The sequence below is a fragment of the Hippichthys cyanospilos genome, chromosome 1 (genome assembly GCF_059441005.1).
Source record: "Hippichthys cyanospilos isolate Australia breed blue-spotted pipefish chromosome 1, RoL_Hcya_1.0, whole genome shotgun sequence".
NCBI lineage: Eukaryota > Metazoa > Chordata > Actinopteri > Syngnathiformes > Syngnathidae > Hippichthys > Hippichthys cyanospilos.
This window is the reverse complement of record NC_142369.1, coordinates 23,692,049-23,709,363: the sequence shown is the minus strand read 5'-3', so window position 1 is coordinate 23,709,363 and position 17,315 is coordinate 23,692,049. Positions and strand designations below refer to the sequence as shown.

General features: G+C 39.3%; 1 protein-coding gene across 1 annotated transcript in view; it reads left to right on the top strand.

Annotated features, from left to right (window-relative positions):
* The window catches only part of agtpbp1 (ATP/GTP binding carboxypeptidase 1), a 32,335-nt gene that overhangs the window by 7,346 nt on the left and 7,674 nt on the right, over positions 1-17,315 (top strand). The window contains exons 4-24 of the mRNA XM_088439617.1: positions 3,199-3,266; positions 4,401-4,464; positions 5,659-5,805; positions 6,228-6,359; positions 6,459-6,552; positions 6,881-6,918; positions 7,781-7,989; positions 8,955-9,132; positions 9,791-9,888; positions 9,970-10,086; positions 10,945-11,546; positions 12,281-12,364; positions 12,447-12,536; positions 12,615-12,763; positions 13,477-13,564; positions 14,326-14,470; positions 14,546-14,696; positions 14,977-15,157; positions 15,236-15,365; positions 15,559-15,690; positions 15,761-15,937. Of these exons, the coding sequence (XP_088295743.1) occupies positions 3,199-3,266; positions 4,401-4,464; positions 5,659-5,805; positions 6,228-6,359; positions 6,459-6,552; positions 6,881-6,918; positions 7,781-7,989; positions 8,955-9,132; positions 9,791-9,888; positions 9,970-10,086; positions 10,945-11,546; positions 12,281-12,364; positions 12,447-12,536; positions 12,615-12,763; positions 13,477-13,564; positions 14,326-14,470; positions 14,546-14,696; positions 14,977-15,157; positions 15,236-15,365; positions 15,559-15,690; positions 15,761-15,937 (3,074 nt within the window). The remainder of the gene's footprint in view (positions 1-3,198; positions 3,267-4,400; positions 4,465-5,658; positions 5,806-6,227; positions 6,360-6,458; positions 6,553-6,880; positions 6,919-7,780; positions 7,990-8,954; positions 9,133-9,790; positions 9,889-9,969; positions 10,087-10,944; positions 11,547-12,280; positions 12,365-12,446; positions 12,537-12,614; positions 12,764-13,476; positions 13,565-14,325; positions 14,471-14,545; positions 14,697-14,976; positions 15,158-15,235; positions 15,366-15,558; positions 15,691-15,760; positions 15,938-17,315) is intronic.

Here is a 17,315-nt window from a genome sequence, read left to right as displayed (position 1 = left end):
CATAAACAGCCAGTAAAAAGCAAAATGCACTTGTTGAAAATCTTGCAGTAACTCACTGAGTTGATGAGTTCACACAAAATGATGAGTCTCAACATTTTTGTGTATTCAGAGGCAAAAGTTGACAACTTTGAGGGTTGTGTTTTAAGTCCTAGAACTCAACATTATTCACACTTTTAATGCCAGCCAATAAAAAAAAAAAAAATGAATGAAGAATTGGCCAGTCAATTTTGAGCATCCATCCATCCATTTTCTAGAGCCGCTTAACCTCACCAGGGCCGCTGGCTTGCTGGCTTGCTGGCTTGCTGGCTTGCCCATCTCAGCTGACTTTGGGCAGTAGGTGGGGGACACCCTGAGCTGGTTGCCAACCAATAGCAGGGCACACAGAGACAAACAACCAGTCACGCACCTGATCACGCCTAAAGACAATTCAGTATGTCCAATTCACCTGCCATGCATGTTTTTGGAGTGTTGGAGGAAGCCAGAGTGCCTGGAGAGAACCCACGAGGGCTCGGGGAGAACATGCAAACTCCCTTCCATTGATGCCCTTTTACGTCACCAGCACTCAAAGTACAGTATTAATAATCAGAATAAGTAAAATGTTGATAACAAGGGCCGATGTCATGCATTGAAGTGTTTTTATTTCTTCTCAAATAAATGCATTTATTCTTCTTTATTTTATTTTCACCATGAAACTGATGATGTACTACATTATAAGTCTTGCACCACTATGTGAATTAAAAAAACAAAAGTGAAAATTAAGTCAACCGAAGTTATTTTATATTGTACATACCATTAGGTTAGGGTTAAGTTAAAGTACCAGAAAGTTCTTATGTTATGATTTAAGAGATGCTGCTCAGGTCTTGAATGTGTTCAAAGGTGGTATTTTGAGCAATGGAGGCCCCCATCACACTTCTCACTTACTACCTTCAACTCTTGAATATCATCATAGCTCCCTCTTATGACAAATGGGTGCAGCGGAATTTCGTCCTATGTCTCTAACCCCCATTAATGCCCCACTCCCCGTCTGTCAGCTGTTCCTCTCATTTACAACACGCACACACACACACACACACACACACACACACACACACACACACACACACACACACACACACACAATTGTCTGTATTCTCCCATACAGTTCTGTCTGGTGGTAACTGTAAACTCTTGCCTGGACTTCGGTGTCCTCAGGTTTCATGTTTAAAGTGTGTGTGGTTCAGAGGGCAAGAACATGGCTTGGCAGTGGGCATTGACAGAGTGGATTTTTTTTTTTTTTAGTGAACTGTCTCATGTGTCATTTGAGAGGCACATCTCAACTCATTTTTCATTTTCTTCTCCCGCACTATGCTCCTCAGTACTGATATGAAAAACTACTGTGAGGCTATCTTGTCATTACTCTGTAGCAACATGCGGTGTATTTTGTGCAGGCATGATTAAATGGGTCATATTGTTCTGTGTCAGGACACACACTTTTGGGAATACATTTGTTAATAATGCATCACATATGGGGTTTTTTTTCCCTCTGGTATAACTTCACAATCATGACCTACCTTCACGCAAGAAAATGCCTTTACTTAGAAATACACACACTGATGCATGACCTCAACTGAGATTTGAAGTGGTTTTGAACTGCACTGCATCATACTGATTGAGGTAGAAAAATCTAAGAAGGTGTTGTATTATCCAGTGCTACCTTTTAATCAATTTCATACCTCGCTTACGTTGTCCATTTAAATTCAACATTATTTTTATTGACAGTAATAACCCCACCCGTGAAGAGACTGAACAAATGTTTATCGAACTCATTATTTTATATATTGTATTCATAAAATAGATGTATTTTGAAATGTAAATATCGCTGGTGTTTATTTATCCATCCAATTTCTATTGCTGCTTATCCTCACTAGGGTCGCTGGGTTTCTGGTGCCTATCCCAGTTGTCTTCACGCAGTAGGCGCAGGATCATTTGCACTGCTTCCTCATATGTGCTTCAGAGAAGGGCAAACGTTTTGATTTGAGAGTTGCAGTGTTCTAGATCTTGACAAAAGGGCCGGATCAGGAGGAGATGGATGGAGTGTTTTGATAAGCCATCTCATCAGAGAAAAAAATGCGGGACATCAAGAAAACATGAGCCTTGATTTCAATAGAAAAATTAACAAAGCAATGATCTATTTATTGAAATGACTCTCCTCCTGATTGATAATCTGTTCAAGTTCAGTGGGCCGGATTAAAGAGTTTTGCAGGCCGCAGATGGCCCCCGGGCCGTAGCTCATGATTACAATAGTTAATAGTTAACACCTGTAAGGTTTAACATATTGCACGACAAGTTTGTACGTTGCTAATTATAGGGGAAAGGGATTTCTGGAGAGCTATCAAGTGTTTTTAAAGAGACACTGTGTAATATTTAGATATTAATCGTGAATAAATTAAATGATTATACATTTCAAAAAGTTGCAAATAAATGTGTTCTTAACGTCCAACTGTAGGTTTTAAATATAATCGTAGGTCTAGTTATCATTAAATGATATTACAAGGGGGGTGGCACTCCTCCGGAGGCTGCCATGTTTGTTATAGCTACAGTATGTACAGCTAGTTATGCTGTCCGTAATGAAAAACTGTCAAATCTTACAGTGTCCCTTTAAGATGGCACCCTCACAATGTTTTTTTTTTTTTTGCAGCATGTACCATTCATTGTCATTTTATTTTCAAAATTATTAGCTTTTTGGGCTTTTTTAGTATGTTATTGTTTGCCAGGTGCAGTAGAATGTGATTTTAGGAATTAAAAAAAAAAACTCTAAACTAAGCACATTAAGATTTTTTGGGGGGGTAGTTTAAAATTAGATTCGCTATTGAATTACCATTTATTCCCTCCATTGTCATTCAAGTGACATACAAATGTTTGAAGAGTGGTTACCGTATTTTTACATTTTGACACACTGACTCTGGACTATTATTAATTTATTTTCTTCAGAGTTGGAGTTGAGTCCAGCTGTTGTTACGGCCGCATACTTCTGGGGCTACACGCTCTGTTTTGTATCTCTTGTGTGTAAAATATCCAAATACCATTTCCCAAACAGCGTGTATCTTGCGACTAGAGGTGACCATTCTGGCATGGTGGCATACTTTGGTGACAGCAGAGAAAGAAACACTGCTGAATTAGAGTTGATGGATGAACAGCTGTCTCGTGCTTGTCTTGCAGAGAAGACGTCAAAGGAGGTGATCTGCAAAGGCACCAGTGGCATGGATGTCATCCTGTCTTCACTTGAGGTCAGTTGGCACCCCTTGATGCACATGAGTCTGCAAGTTTGTATACTTTCCTATCTACCTACTCACCCATCCATCATCCTACCACACCTACCTAACATCCAACACATCTTGGCCATTCATCTTCCAATGTACTGCACCTAACTAGCAACCAATATAACTTACCTACCCACCAATCAACCTTGCTACTTCCCTCACCTATCTTAAGATGTCATTAATGATTAACAGCTGGTGTACCTAATGAATTGTCTGGTGGGTGGAGTACATTTAAAAAGCATAATAACCCCGAACCAAAGATGGACAAAACCCGGGGATTCCGTATCCTGCGTTGTGTCTCTGATCCGCTGCGCTGCGCCACCGCAACGACGTTGCACATCCCCGCCCACGGCATGCGTCCCTGCCGTGCCACATCACAGGGTCCTTGGCAGCTCATGTTGTGCTTGCGCGGAGACTACCAACTCGCGAGACTGAAAAAAAAAAAAAAGGTTTTCTTAATTTCTGGAAACAAGCCAAGGTCCATTTGTGGAACGTTTGCATAGATAACACATCATTGCATGCTTCATTTCCAATGGGTTTTAACTTTAAAATCGCAACTCAAAGAGTAATATATATTTGTACACACGGTACAGTGCCAATTAGCAGGAGGAAAGCGTTAGCTCTTTTTGTCTCAATGACAATGGCGCAGAGAAGGCTAAGCAATCACTTTTGGGTTCATCCAATCAATCAGCACAGCTGAAGGCAATCATGTCCTTGTGGAGTGCTTTTTCTTTGTAAATCCGGATGTATACCATATTCTTTTTCATGTTTGGTTCAATCTGAACTGTGGAATTGACCTCGGCGTACGGCGGTGGACCAGAATTTTCAAGTTCGTGCGTAAAGTTGGCAGACGGCGCAGCCATGATGCAGCGCAGTGCGGCGGATACACATAATGTGGAACCGCTCTCATTCATTAACATGGCTGCGTCGCCGTGCTCAGCGGAGCGGAGACGCAATGCAGTATGTGGAATCCCCGTGTTACTGTAATAACATGAATGAACATGAGAAAGACTACTACAGTTTATAGTCAATAGGCATTTACTAATTATTGATCATCGCAAATCAATAATAGCTAATTTATGATATTCCGACTCTTAACAGAGCACTCGTGACATCCAGACCATTCTGAATATCCTGTGCATACTCAGTGAGATGCTGACCGTGGGTGAGTATACTTGCATTTAAACTTAAAAACATTTATAATTGTGTATAATAACAGTTCACTATAGGTAAACCACACTTTATTTTGCCAAAGTAATTTATTATCATTTCAAACTTTTCTTACAACTCTACCTCTAAAAAGAAACAACACTCAGATCTGTGCATGCACATACAAAGGCAGACTGTATGACAATTCAGGCAACATTTAATTCCTCCCTAACATACCAAGCTTGACTCTCATTTGAGATACAGTAGATGACAGCAACATACAGTACTTCACTTTCAGCACTAGTTTCTGCATGACTATATTTATCTTCTTGGCTACTTTGGAAAGAGCACAATAAATGCAAAACGGTGTTTTTCATCGACGAGTCAGTGATTGGTTCCAAGGAAAAAAACATATTTTACATTAAAATGTGACTACCTGTGAAGGGAATCATATATTAGGTTGTTATCATTATGTTCTTAGTTCATTGTTACCCATTTATGCAATCCTAGTTCATCTTGACCCTGTCCTTAGATAGAACTGTTGACGCACGAAAGTGTGAGCCGGGACCTTGGCCCAGCTGCCGGTGGCGCCCGGCTGGCTCTTTTGTTGTGTCTTGTAATCTGCTATGCTTCTATTCAATAAAAGCCGGGGGGAACGGCTGGGCAAGTGGAAAAACTGGCGTTGGAAGACCCACGAGTTACATTTGCTCAAGCCTTTTTTCCCTACGCCGGCGTAGAAAAGTCAATCTTGGCTGGTCTGAGTTACTCTTTTTGCTGTTTAAGCAGCTAGGCTTGTCCTAGTCTTCTTTTCTGAGATTTCTCTGACACTACCCCATATGTATGGGTGAGTCACTTTTCTTATACTGTACTATGAACTGTGAAAATGAACTCTACTTGAATGAATTAAATCAGCATTTAAATACATTACCGACTAAACATAACAACTGGAGGATACCCCAATATCCCCCAGTATACCCCAGTATCATAGCTCCCTCTTATGACAAATGAGTGCAGCGGAAAGTCTTATGTCTTTCACTGGAATAAATGGAATAAATTGTGATTTATTTCTATCAAGTAATGTTTTAACAGCATTTTACACTGGGCTTTTCCCCATCTTCTGTACTAACAAGGTCTGATGGATTTTTTTTTTTTTTAACCATTATTATTTCGGTATATCTGCCTTCAAGCGTTTTACTTTTTTCTGGTGTAGGCAAAGGACGCAGAGTTGGGGTCTTCATATCAAATGGAGGAACATCAGTGTTACTCCGCATTCTAATCAACGCCAACAAAGAGTTTCACCCCAGTGAGGAGCTCATGTTGCAGGTGCACTCCCTCCTGGCCAAGGTGGGCCCTAAAGGTAGGACGTTTACTAGAAACCATGTTTCAATTTAACTCTTTATTTTTTTATCTTCTTCCTAATCTTCTTCTTCCTAAACCTTTTTCCAAGCATGTGTACTTTTGTTTTTTATTTTTATACATAGTCAAAATGAATGAATTCATTCATACGTTCCTCAATTAATCAATTCAATAAACAGCAGAAAAGTGCATGGATAACTCTAGGGCTCCTTTCCAACATGTGAGGACATGCAATCATTCTGTACTATAAAGCCCTCTAAAAATTATTGCTATAAACCGCAATTGCAATATGAATTGGCCGTGCTAGGTGAACCATGATATTGCGGCGAAACAGTCCAGTGCATTGCACAAGTTGACTAGTAGGATTAGGCATTGCATGGATGACCTTCAAGATTTTGTATGTGTGTGCTTGTGTCTGTTTAGACAGGAAATTGGGCGTGAAGGCGCGTCTGACAGGCGCTCTGAACATCACAATAAACCTTATCAAGAAGAACCTACAAAATGTCAAGCTGCTCATGCCCTGCTTGCAAGTTCTCAGAGTTTACTCAACTAATAGTAAGTCCATTAAAACTTGGTCATTCTTTTTCCACAATAAAGCTACAAATATACGTATATCATTTTTTATATATTTGTTTTTACCTGTACCCTGTGAAGTGGTGAACTCAATATTCCTGGGTAAAAGTGGAGCGATAGATCTGATGTTCAAGATTGTGGGCCCATACAGCAAGAAAAACACGATCCTGATCAAGTACGTATACGTAAGACAACTGAAATGAATCTAAATAAACATCTTTTTTTGCCTGCTTCCACAAGTGTGTCTGGAAATGAGCCATTCTAATTTATAAATCACAATTACCATCGCCACATCATGTTTTTCCAAAGCTCATGTCAGAGTTTGCAGTGACGAGTTGCCCTCTCTTAGTTCCAACATTTTTTGCTCTGTCATTGGTTGTCACGGTAACAAACTTTTACTATTTATCTACTATTTAACTAGTGAAAAAATTAATATTGTCTCTTTTTACACTACAAACACCAAAGCAGCAGCCTTTTTAATGTATTTCTTTGTTTGACTGCAGGGTCGCTGTGGAGGCACTCAGTGCTCTGCTTAAATCCAGTGAGTATTTATTGATATCGAGTGTAGAGGTTTGATGCCTCTGTAACGTGACAGTCTGATTTCAAGCTGTTCTGGATTGGGGCCGCTTTCCAAAACAATTTCATTGATTGATAATCAGGACTGAATTTAAAAATGGATATGGCGAGTAAATAAGAATCAAAGTTTGAATGTAATGCTTTAGGTACAAAAACAGAAGCTTAAGGAATAAAAAAGTGAAACAAAGAAAACCCTAAAATGCACATTTTTCCGCAGTAATTTTTTGGGGGGTGGGGGGTGGGGGTCATAGCGGAGGACGTGCTTTGAGCATACAGGCGGCTGAGAAATTGTGAAAGATGATATAAAAACATAAGTTGAATTAAGTTAAATTCAAATGGCTCAAGCAAGGCTGAAAATGTAAATAAAATGTATTTTCATTTCATTGAGGCAATTTTAATATCTTACAAAGATCACACTGTTTCTCTTTGTTCTTGGATTTTTTTTGGGGAGGGCATCGTGCCATAATGTATTTCCTTTTGAGAGAGTATTGCCTACTAGGTGATTTCTTGATTCACCAAATCTGGTGGTAATCAGACACCGGATTGGAAATGTTATGAATTTAGTCAAAAAGTGCAGCTAACCACAGTTGCTCAGCATTTAAGTTCATCTCATGAGAAAAAAAATGTTGTAGTTTTTTTGTTTTTAATAAAACCATCATTAAGCAACTGCATTTTACATTAAGTTCTATTGTCTTTTTGAGCTGAAAAAAATGACTTGATACTTGATATTCTGTGTGAGAGACAAAAACCAAATTGGAAATTAGGAAGGGGGCTACTACTTTTTTACAGCACTGTACTTCATTCTATCTTCTCCTTCCTCGTCCCAGAGACAAACGCTCGGCGAGCGGTTGACGGTGAGTGCGTTCCCACCCTGCTCACCCTCTACATGGACTGGCATCGCAATGACACATGGCATCGTCATACGTTGATCCGAAAGGGACTGCTGACCTGTCTGCGCAACGTCACCAATATTAAGCTGGGCCAGCGGGCATTCCTCAAATCTGATGGCATCCGTATTCTTTACAGCACTTCCATTGTGAGTGAGAGTGTTGAAAGAATGAATGGCTGCACGCAATTGCCTACAAAACTACACAAACAAAATTTATGGTACTTGGCTTTGGGTTGCAATATTAATATGTTCTTAAAATGCACTATAGTATTTACAGGTGAACTTAATTTGAACTTCTGTAAAATATGGGATGTCTAACTTAACGTCTGTACAACTCTCTTGTAAAAAGCTGCTGAAATTTCACAAATACAATTGTTATTTAAACAATCCTCTTCATACTATTCACATTTTGGGAGTCAAATGACACCTAATAATTGATCAATAGTAATCCACCAGCATGAACCTTCAAAATGGATGTTCTCAGAGGGAACTTAGCAGAGGTGCTTTGGTTGCAAACTTTTGCTCAAAGTTATTATTGATGTTACTATTACTATATTATTACTATTGATGTCGCTAATAGTTACCTTTTTGGAGCATGCGATAAGGTAACTTGACAACACAGGGAGAAGAAGGAATAACCTTAGTGAGACACCTATGTTCACTATGAGACACCTTAGTGAGACACTATGAAGTGTGCAGTCAACGATGTTATCTATTTAGTGTCAATGACAGTTAAAAAAAACAAATTGCAGGGCAGTATGCAGTGTCAGTCACACCAGATTCCCTCAATGTAATCGTTATATTTACAATGTGCATTATATCTTCGTTTTTGCCGAAACATAACAACGCCTCACCCCACCAGCAAAGAAAAAAAAAATTAGCTGCTGGACAAGTAGCTCTTTGGGCACCTCTGGCTTAGAGGGTCAAAGTGTCATCAGCAGTTTGCAGTACAATAGCGATCAAGAGTGGGCAGAAAAGTCACAAACACATAGAATTAGACCCATGGAAATGTAATGGTTTATTGTAATGCACAAGTCAAACTTTCAGAAGGCAAATTAAGTTGACAGAGATAATAGTGCAATTTAATTCTTTTTTTCATGGTATTTTTCCAGGAATGTCTTTCAGTGCGCACCTTGGATCCTCTGGTCAACGCCTCAAGTCTCATCTTGAGGAAGTGCTTCCCAAAAAACCGCCTTCCACTCCCTACCATCAAGTCGGCTTTCCAGTACCAGCTGGCGCACGTGTCGGCTTCAGGGCCCGTTGCGCGCCTCTACAATCAACCCCCCGAAGGTGAGAAAACATGCAAATATCGCATTATAGCGTGGCTCGGCATTGATTTCAACACTTCACTGCGTTGACACATGCACCTTCACACACACATAAACACTCGTGCATTGTTTCTCACATACTACTACACTTACAGGAAGAACACATGCTCAGCTCTGCAGTGAGCCCTTAAAGAAGGGTAAGATTATTCAAGACAAGTAGTGAATAACATTGACCGTTCATCATATGTGCATGAGTCATTACTAAACCAGCATTTACATACGTCATGCAATGCAATTTCATCCTCGCTAAGGATTTTTTTTCACATCTAAAAAAGGAATAAAAAATGCTCTAAAATTGAAAACTTGATTTGGATGCCCTTGTCAAGGACACCACTAATTCACTAAGTGCAAGTAATCAAGTCTGTGGGTACTGAAGTAGCTCAGCGGAAAGCAAATATTTCTATGAATTAGGTCAAGAGAACAATGACATCAACGTTTGTCTACCATTTCGCATTACTTCGCCAAAAGTCATCATTTGATCATGGCTGCACGCTCGTTGTGTTTCGAGACTATTTAGTATGATAATCCCTCACAAGAATAATATACTCCTACAGAGAATCATGCAATACGTTACAGTTTTCAGGGTGATGATTGATGTATGTGCATATATGTCCTACTAGTGGATGACGTGGTGGATGACAGTGACGATAACGACACAGAGGCAGACACGGAGAACGATACAGAGAACGAGGAGGAAGAGAAGGATTGCCGCTCCTTGGTAACCGTCATCATTGTTTTTCTTACCTTTGCATATATAAATGAGTATTTTTGCCCACAGAGGTATTATCTCTTTTGACAGAACGACGACATCGAAAAGGATATAAACAAGTTACACCCCCAGAAGAACCCCACTCGACCTTATGAAGAGTTAAGAGTGTATGAGAAGTTTTTTGTGGAGCTGTCTCAAGACTTTCAGGTAAGGCTAAAAGATTAAAAAAAAAAAAAAAGTAAAAAAGATAGTAATTGTGATTCCATGTCAGTATTTCGGTTAATTTTTTTTCAAGGTCTTCTTTAAAAAACACACAAAAGGAAATTTTTTTCTGCATTGCAATAAATTGTACTGAACAATGAGGAACATTTTTTTCTGCATTGCAATAAATAGTACTGAACAATGATCAAACACAGAGTAAATGTTCTTGTCTTGTAGGTTAGTTATGCAGTTCATTTCCAGAATAATTTGAAACAATATTGGACAAAGATGTGCATGTTTTTACCACGCTGATAATATTACAATATATGTGGAATAGGAGTTTACAAATACTTTTGATGAATTAAATATTTAAATAAGGACAAACTTACTGTTATTTTTTTTACTATTTTGTTTTAATGAAATGAATGGATTCCATTTGTTTCTGTGATGGAATAACGAACCAAGGCAGTAGCTTCCTAGAACAAAGCGATAAATCAAATGTATTCACTCAATTTGCCATTTTAAAAATGAAGGCTTTGAAATTATCTTAATTGTGAAATTGACATTTTGCACAAGTGGCAGAAGGCCGGAGTGGTGAATTTAGTGGATTATAAAATGCATCTAAAATATTTACCAGTGATGGTCAACAAGTTATGGACAAGCTATTAATAGCTATTGTTTTTGCGCAAGCAATGAATATCAAGTTTATGCTAAACCGATGTAATATCTGCATACATTATTGCTGTCTGAACAATTTGTAAGATATTTACAAAGCCATGCTCGAACATGATAACATCAGAGGGAGTGCGACATTGTGCAGTGATCACAGATGAATAATATCGTCCTTGCATTCCTCCACTCTAGGGCTTCAACTTTGAATCATCCTCAAGATCTCCCTCGGCTCAATCCGCTCAGCCCACGGAAGAGGGGCTATCTCCAGATCACGTCCCAACAGAAATCGCTCAAGATCTCGATAAGTCCTCTGCTCCCTCTCCCGATCATCATCCTTTACAGCTGGACGCCAGCAATTTTGACAGAGACCTTACCAAAAACGTGAAGGAGCATAAACAGCCAGTGGAGCAGGAACTGTCAAAATCACCTGAATGCGTCTCCTTCAATGCGGGTGAGATGGGAGTGAAACAAAAAGAATATCACTCTGCCACACCGAAGCCCTTGCAGTCCCCTCTGCTTTTGGAGGGCATCCCCATTCGCTGTTTAGCAGCAGCGGGAGGAGGGTCCGATTGCGGCTCGGAGGGTGCAGAGGACGAAGGCGGCGAGGGAGCCGTTCTGGAGGTGCCTGACACAGCTCAGCTTCTCCCACTGCACGACCTAGACCTTTACGTGGACATGGTGAAAGGGACAAAATCTGTACCCCACTACACAGAGGTGGCCTACCCAGACTACTTTGGACATGTGGCACCCACGTATAGGGAGCCCCTTCTGGAGCGGCTGTATGGGGTACAGAGGTGAGCGAATGCAGTTGGTGAAAGTTATTCTTTGGAAAACACACCTCTTTGCCGTTTTGTGTTTATGCTGCATAGACAGCAGTACATTTTCACCTTTTAACATGAAGAAATGATGTTGAACTGAGTGAAGGAGTTTCATTTAGACACCCGTACTGTTTTGTCACTGTCCACTGTCTGTCAAGTAATACTTCTTTCATATAAAATGTTTGTTTCGCCTCCACTACTCTAGGCGTGACAATCACATTAATATTGTCTTTGTGGAACATGACTTAAGCAGCAAAATCACCCATTTTATCCACCTTTGGGAGCAGCCATTTTGATGCTTGTTGTTGAATTAAATTAACAGTTGCTCGGGGCTCAGGTAACAACCGTTCACGGCTCACTCGTTTTCTGACTTTGGGCATGTTACTCAGGTAACTAAGCTATAAGCAACCGTGATGCACTTTTCAGTTGACAGCATGTGACAAAATAGCCACCCCTGAGAAGGTGGATTTTGCTCATTTATATTCCATGAACATAATATTAAGGGACAGAGATACAGTGTGTGTATTGAGGCTTATGGTCTCTGCATTAAACTACTGTAGAAGGTGAGATATCAGAAAAAAAGGAACATAGTTTTACTCCAAAAAATCAGCGAAATCATATACCGTACACTAAACCGTGACTAAGAAGGGGGTTCACTCAAGTCACAAAAATGCAATAAACTTCATGAATTCGCTCATGTAACCATGCAGGTCCAAGATATTCCAGGATATCGAGAGGTTGATTCACCCAAGCCAGGTCATGGATAAAGTCGTTTACGACCTCGACGTTCCCAGGTATGTTTTTATTTTAATTTATCATCCTATATCTTTTTTTCTGTTTTGATTGCAGTCCGTTATTTATTTATTTTACGCGCAGTTGTCCCGTGATTGAAAGCAACGGTGAGTCGCTGAGGTTCAACTCTCAGTTTGAGTCCGGCAACCTCCGGAAGGCCATTCAGATCAGGAAGTATGCGTGCGAATCTGTTAGCGCTGTGGCAGCAAGGTGTTCTGCTCAGTCGTTACATCATGCAAATACTGTGCGCAGAAACGAGTATGACCTGATTCTGAACTCGGACATCAACAGCAATCATCACCACCAGTGGTTCTACTTTGAGGTGAGCGGCATGCGCTTGGGAGTCACTTATCGCTTCAATATCATCAACTGTGAGAAGTCCAACAGCCAGTTCAACTATGGTAAGATTGATACTACACCTTTCCCGTTATGAAATAAGGGCAACGTTTTAAATACGTACTGTACATGTATGTGTGTGTGCATGTGACAGAGTGCTCATTTTACCTCAGGAAACTATTGGGTCCTCAGGACTCGCAATACTAAATTCTTATGGGTCCCAATCGAAATGTTTGGGGTCTCAAAATTTGCGCAGTAAAAAGGGCAAAGTAAGTCTAAGGTTCAAACTGCATTTACAAGAAGTGAGCAAAAACTAACAACAGATATTAACAAATGTCGCTGTAAAACTCAATAAAGAGAGAAGCACTGAGCTAAGCAGCCTGTTCGAACGCAAAGCTTTTTGATTATTTCAAATACACAAAGTGTATTTCTGTTTGTTGTAAATTTAGTTTTACAGTAAATTCCAGCTGGGGGTGTCAGTCGACAGCTTTAACTTCCTTTTTTGAAGAATTTTCTGCCATACTGCGGCTTTTTGTGAATCGGGTTGAGTTCACTGCCGTCATACTGCGCTCGAATGTCAAACTTTTGCTTCCAAGTAAGTGAATGCAAAAAAGGGGGCTTATCTTGAAAGACTCTGAATTAGGTCATTTGTACCTCAAAGCACCACTTTACCTGTATGCGGTATCTGTATGTGTGTATGTTAATGTTAGTGTGCTTCGTGTGTGTATGTGTGTGTGTGTGTGTGTGTGCATGCGTGCGCATGTGTTTGTTTGTGTAGGTATGCAGGTGCTGATGTACTCGGTTCAGGAGGCCATCAATGGCAGGCCTCGCTGGGTCAGAACGGGAACAGACATCTGTTACTATAAGTAGGTTAATTTCATGTAGAATAAGACTACTGTGACATGAAGCTGTATGCTTTTCAACCACATCTTACACTCGCATTGATTGAGATCGCTGCATTGAAAGGCACCTTCCTTGAACAATTAAAATTGTGACATAATTACAGCTTTTTTTTCATTATAGACTTCATTTGTCCTGCAATTAAAATGTTCTTCATGCTTTTTCCAGAAAATTTACAGCTAAAATTCCAGCTTCATTCAGATTCTTTTCTTTAAACTTTAACTTTAAACTTCCAGGGTTAGCGCATGAATTCTATTTTTATGTTGAAATATTTGTCACAAATTACGACTTTTTTTTTTTTTTTTAATTATGCCAAATTAATTATTTTTTTACTAACTTCCGATAGTGTTCAAATACAGATGGTGTTCAATGACAGGCACTCTTACAACTTGTTGTAAAGTTCATAATTTTTAAAGTTCACAATTTTTCTTCTGACAACTACTACTTTATCTGTCTTTATGACTTGCTTCCTCAAAAACAAAGACTTTTGTAATATGACTGCATTTTGTAAAAGTACAACTTTGTTCATAAAAAAGCGGCATTTTTCTTGCCATATTATAACTGTCCTATATTCACATAAAAACATACATACACATAAAAACGGACATACTTTCATTTTTTTTTCCCGCTGGTTATTCTTTTTTTTTCTGTGACACCTATGGGACCAACTGCATACAAACATTTTTTTGTATGAGTTTTGAATGCATTTTTTTGTTGTTGTCCCTAGGAACAATTTTGCTAGGAGTTCCATTGCAACTGGCGGCCAGAAAGGGAAGTCCTACTACACAATGACTTTCAGCACCACCTTCAGTCAGAAGGATGACGTTTGCTACTTTTCATATCACTACCCGTACACGTATTCCTCCCTTAAGGTATTATTACAGATTGCCTGATGATGGCAAATTTCTGAGGACATAAAATCCAAATTTGATTTTGTATACGCGCAGATGCACTTGTCAAAACTAGAGGCTATGAAGACGTCCGACATTTACCTGCGACAGGATGTCCTGTGCGAGACACTGGGGGGAAACAGCTGCCCGCTCCTCACCATCACCGCCATGCCCGAATCTAACTCCAGTGATCACATCTGCCAGTTTAGTGAGTTGGCTCGGCACACCGTGTTTGTTCCCTTGACTGTTACCAACACCATTTTTCTGTTTAGGTGTTTATTTGCATAAAATTTGATTGTTTTTGTTATAATATTTATGACTTTCTATCCAAAAATACTCACTTTATTTACCTAAATGTTATGTCATGTAAAATTTTTGCTTTGATTTCCATAACAGTTTAAGCTCCCCCCAAAACGCAACTTTAATCTTGCGAAATTAAAAAAAGGTTGAAAAGTGAAAAAGAAAAAAATGATCTTCCATCTCCGCAGGAAATCGTCCATTGATCTTTCTGTCAGCAAGAGTGCATCCTGGGGAAACCAATGCCAGCTGGGTGATGAAAGGGACGCTGGAGTTCCTGATGGGTAAGAGCCTGCTGGCGGCCACCTTGAGAGAGTCCTTCATCTTCAAGATTGTGCCCATGCTCAACCCCGATGGTGTCGTCAATGGAAAGTGAGAGTGGAGATGTGCAAAATGGGGGCATAGATTAGGCCGACGCCTTTTCAACGCTGTGCTTTGTTTTTGGTTTAGTCATCGTTGTTCACTGAGCGGGGAAGATTTGAATCGCCAGTGGCAGAACCCCAATCCTGATCTGCACCCGACCATCTACCACACTAAGGGCCTGCTACAGTACCTTGCGCATACGCAACGAGCTCCACTGGTACCACCTTTTATTCATCGGATCAAACTGGCAGTATTCTACAGGGCCATTTTAATGTTGGATTAAGTAAAACTCATTATTATTCCCCAGCACACCTGATGGTGTCTTACTGACGAGAACCATGGTTGGAAATCATTGACTTATGGATTGGTTTTGTGAGTTGTGATGTTAAGGTGTGTGTGCGTGTCCTCAGGTGTTCTGCGACTACCACGGCCATTCCAGAAAGAAGAATGTCTTCATGTATGGATGCAGTCTGAAGGAAACCATATGGCAGTCCAACATCAGCACGCCATCCAGTGACTTCGAAGAGAACCTTGCGTACAGGGTGAGCACATGCAGTCCTCACACGCACACGCACGCTCTTGGCTGCTTCTAGATATTCTCGATGTTTTCAGGCCCTTCCAAAGATCCTCTCACAGATCGCGCCGGCCTTCAGCATGGCCAGCTGTAGTTTTGTGGTTGAGCGCTCCAAGGAGTCGACTGCGCGCGTGGTGGTGTGGCGCGAGATCGGTGTGCAGCGCAGCTACACCATGGAGAGCACAGTCTGTGGATGCGACCAGGGCAAATACAAGGTGACTGACCCTTCTTACCCACACAGCTGTGAGATCATACCAAGTTACATTTTGTTTGTTTTTCATATATATATATATATATATATATATATATATATATATATATATATATATATATATATATATATATATATATTTTATAAAGCATATATTTACATATACTTTTTTACGTGGAGTTTTAATCATAGGAATGATATTCATAGCTAATCTACAGTACTTTTACAAGAAAAGGCTTTAACAAAAAACTTCAACATTATGAAAAGTAAATGTCTTAAAATTCAAAAATGTTGTAAAGATCAAATATTCATGTCTGTCTATGTGTGTCCTATTTTGATAAAAAGACATCTGATGTGATTTAGTCAGAATTATTTGGCAAGTTATAAAGTTATAAGACATAATTTGAAGTGACAGTATATTAAAAGATTAAAAAAGTGTTAATAAATACTGAGAACAAGTTTCAATTTTATGTGAACAAAGTTGTAATTTTAGAGCAAATAGGAAAAATACTTTATATAGAATAGAGTCTAGACTCTAAACATTGCATAAAGCCATGAATGTATAACCATGTTAGAAAATTAAGACCAAAGAAACATTTTATGTGAAGGTCATTATCTTGTAAGAACATTACAAGAAAAAATACTTGAAAAATTATGTTTTAATTTTATGTGAATGACTGTCATTTCAAGGACAATGTGTTTGGGTTTGTTAGTGAAAAAAATATTAGAAAGAAATTGTAACTTTGTTACAGTTTTATTTGAATAAATGCAGAATTCAGGAGCAAGGAATCATTTGATTCTACAAGACAAAAGTCAAAATTGTAGATAAATTACGTTTTGCAATAACTAGAAAAAGACATGTGTGAATAAAATTGCAATGTTAGATACCATTTTTGTAACGCAAGCTTCTAACAGAAACATATCCACCAGGTGGTGCTGCTCCACCACCCTTTTTCCGTCCTTAGTCTGCCATGACAACAGATGAACTGTTGTGAAGGGGTTTGTGCCTTGAAAATGACCACCGTTGTTATGTGCAACAAAGCGTTTTTCCAGATACGGGATCCAACATGAAGACTTTTTGCTTAGAGGCCTGATAATCAAGATTCTGGTGACCATTTCAGAAATGGTACCGGTCTGGTATTGTCAGGATGTACGTCATACGTTATGTTTTAGTAATTAGTTTAGATTTAGCATCTTTAAACTGAACAATTAACTGAATGGCTACGACTGTGTAGTAATCATACTCAAATTGAGACAGTGCTATGTATACATTAAAATTAATAAAGCAAAGAATAAATTCTTGACATTTATTACAATGTTTGCTTATCCTATGCTGTGCTATTTTTAGCTCTGGCATTTCAACTTTCCAAGATATATATAAA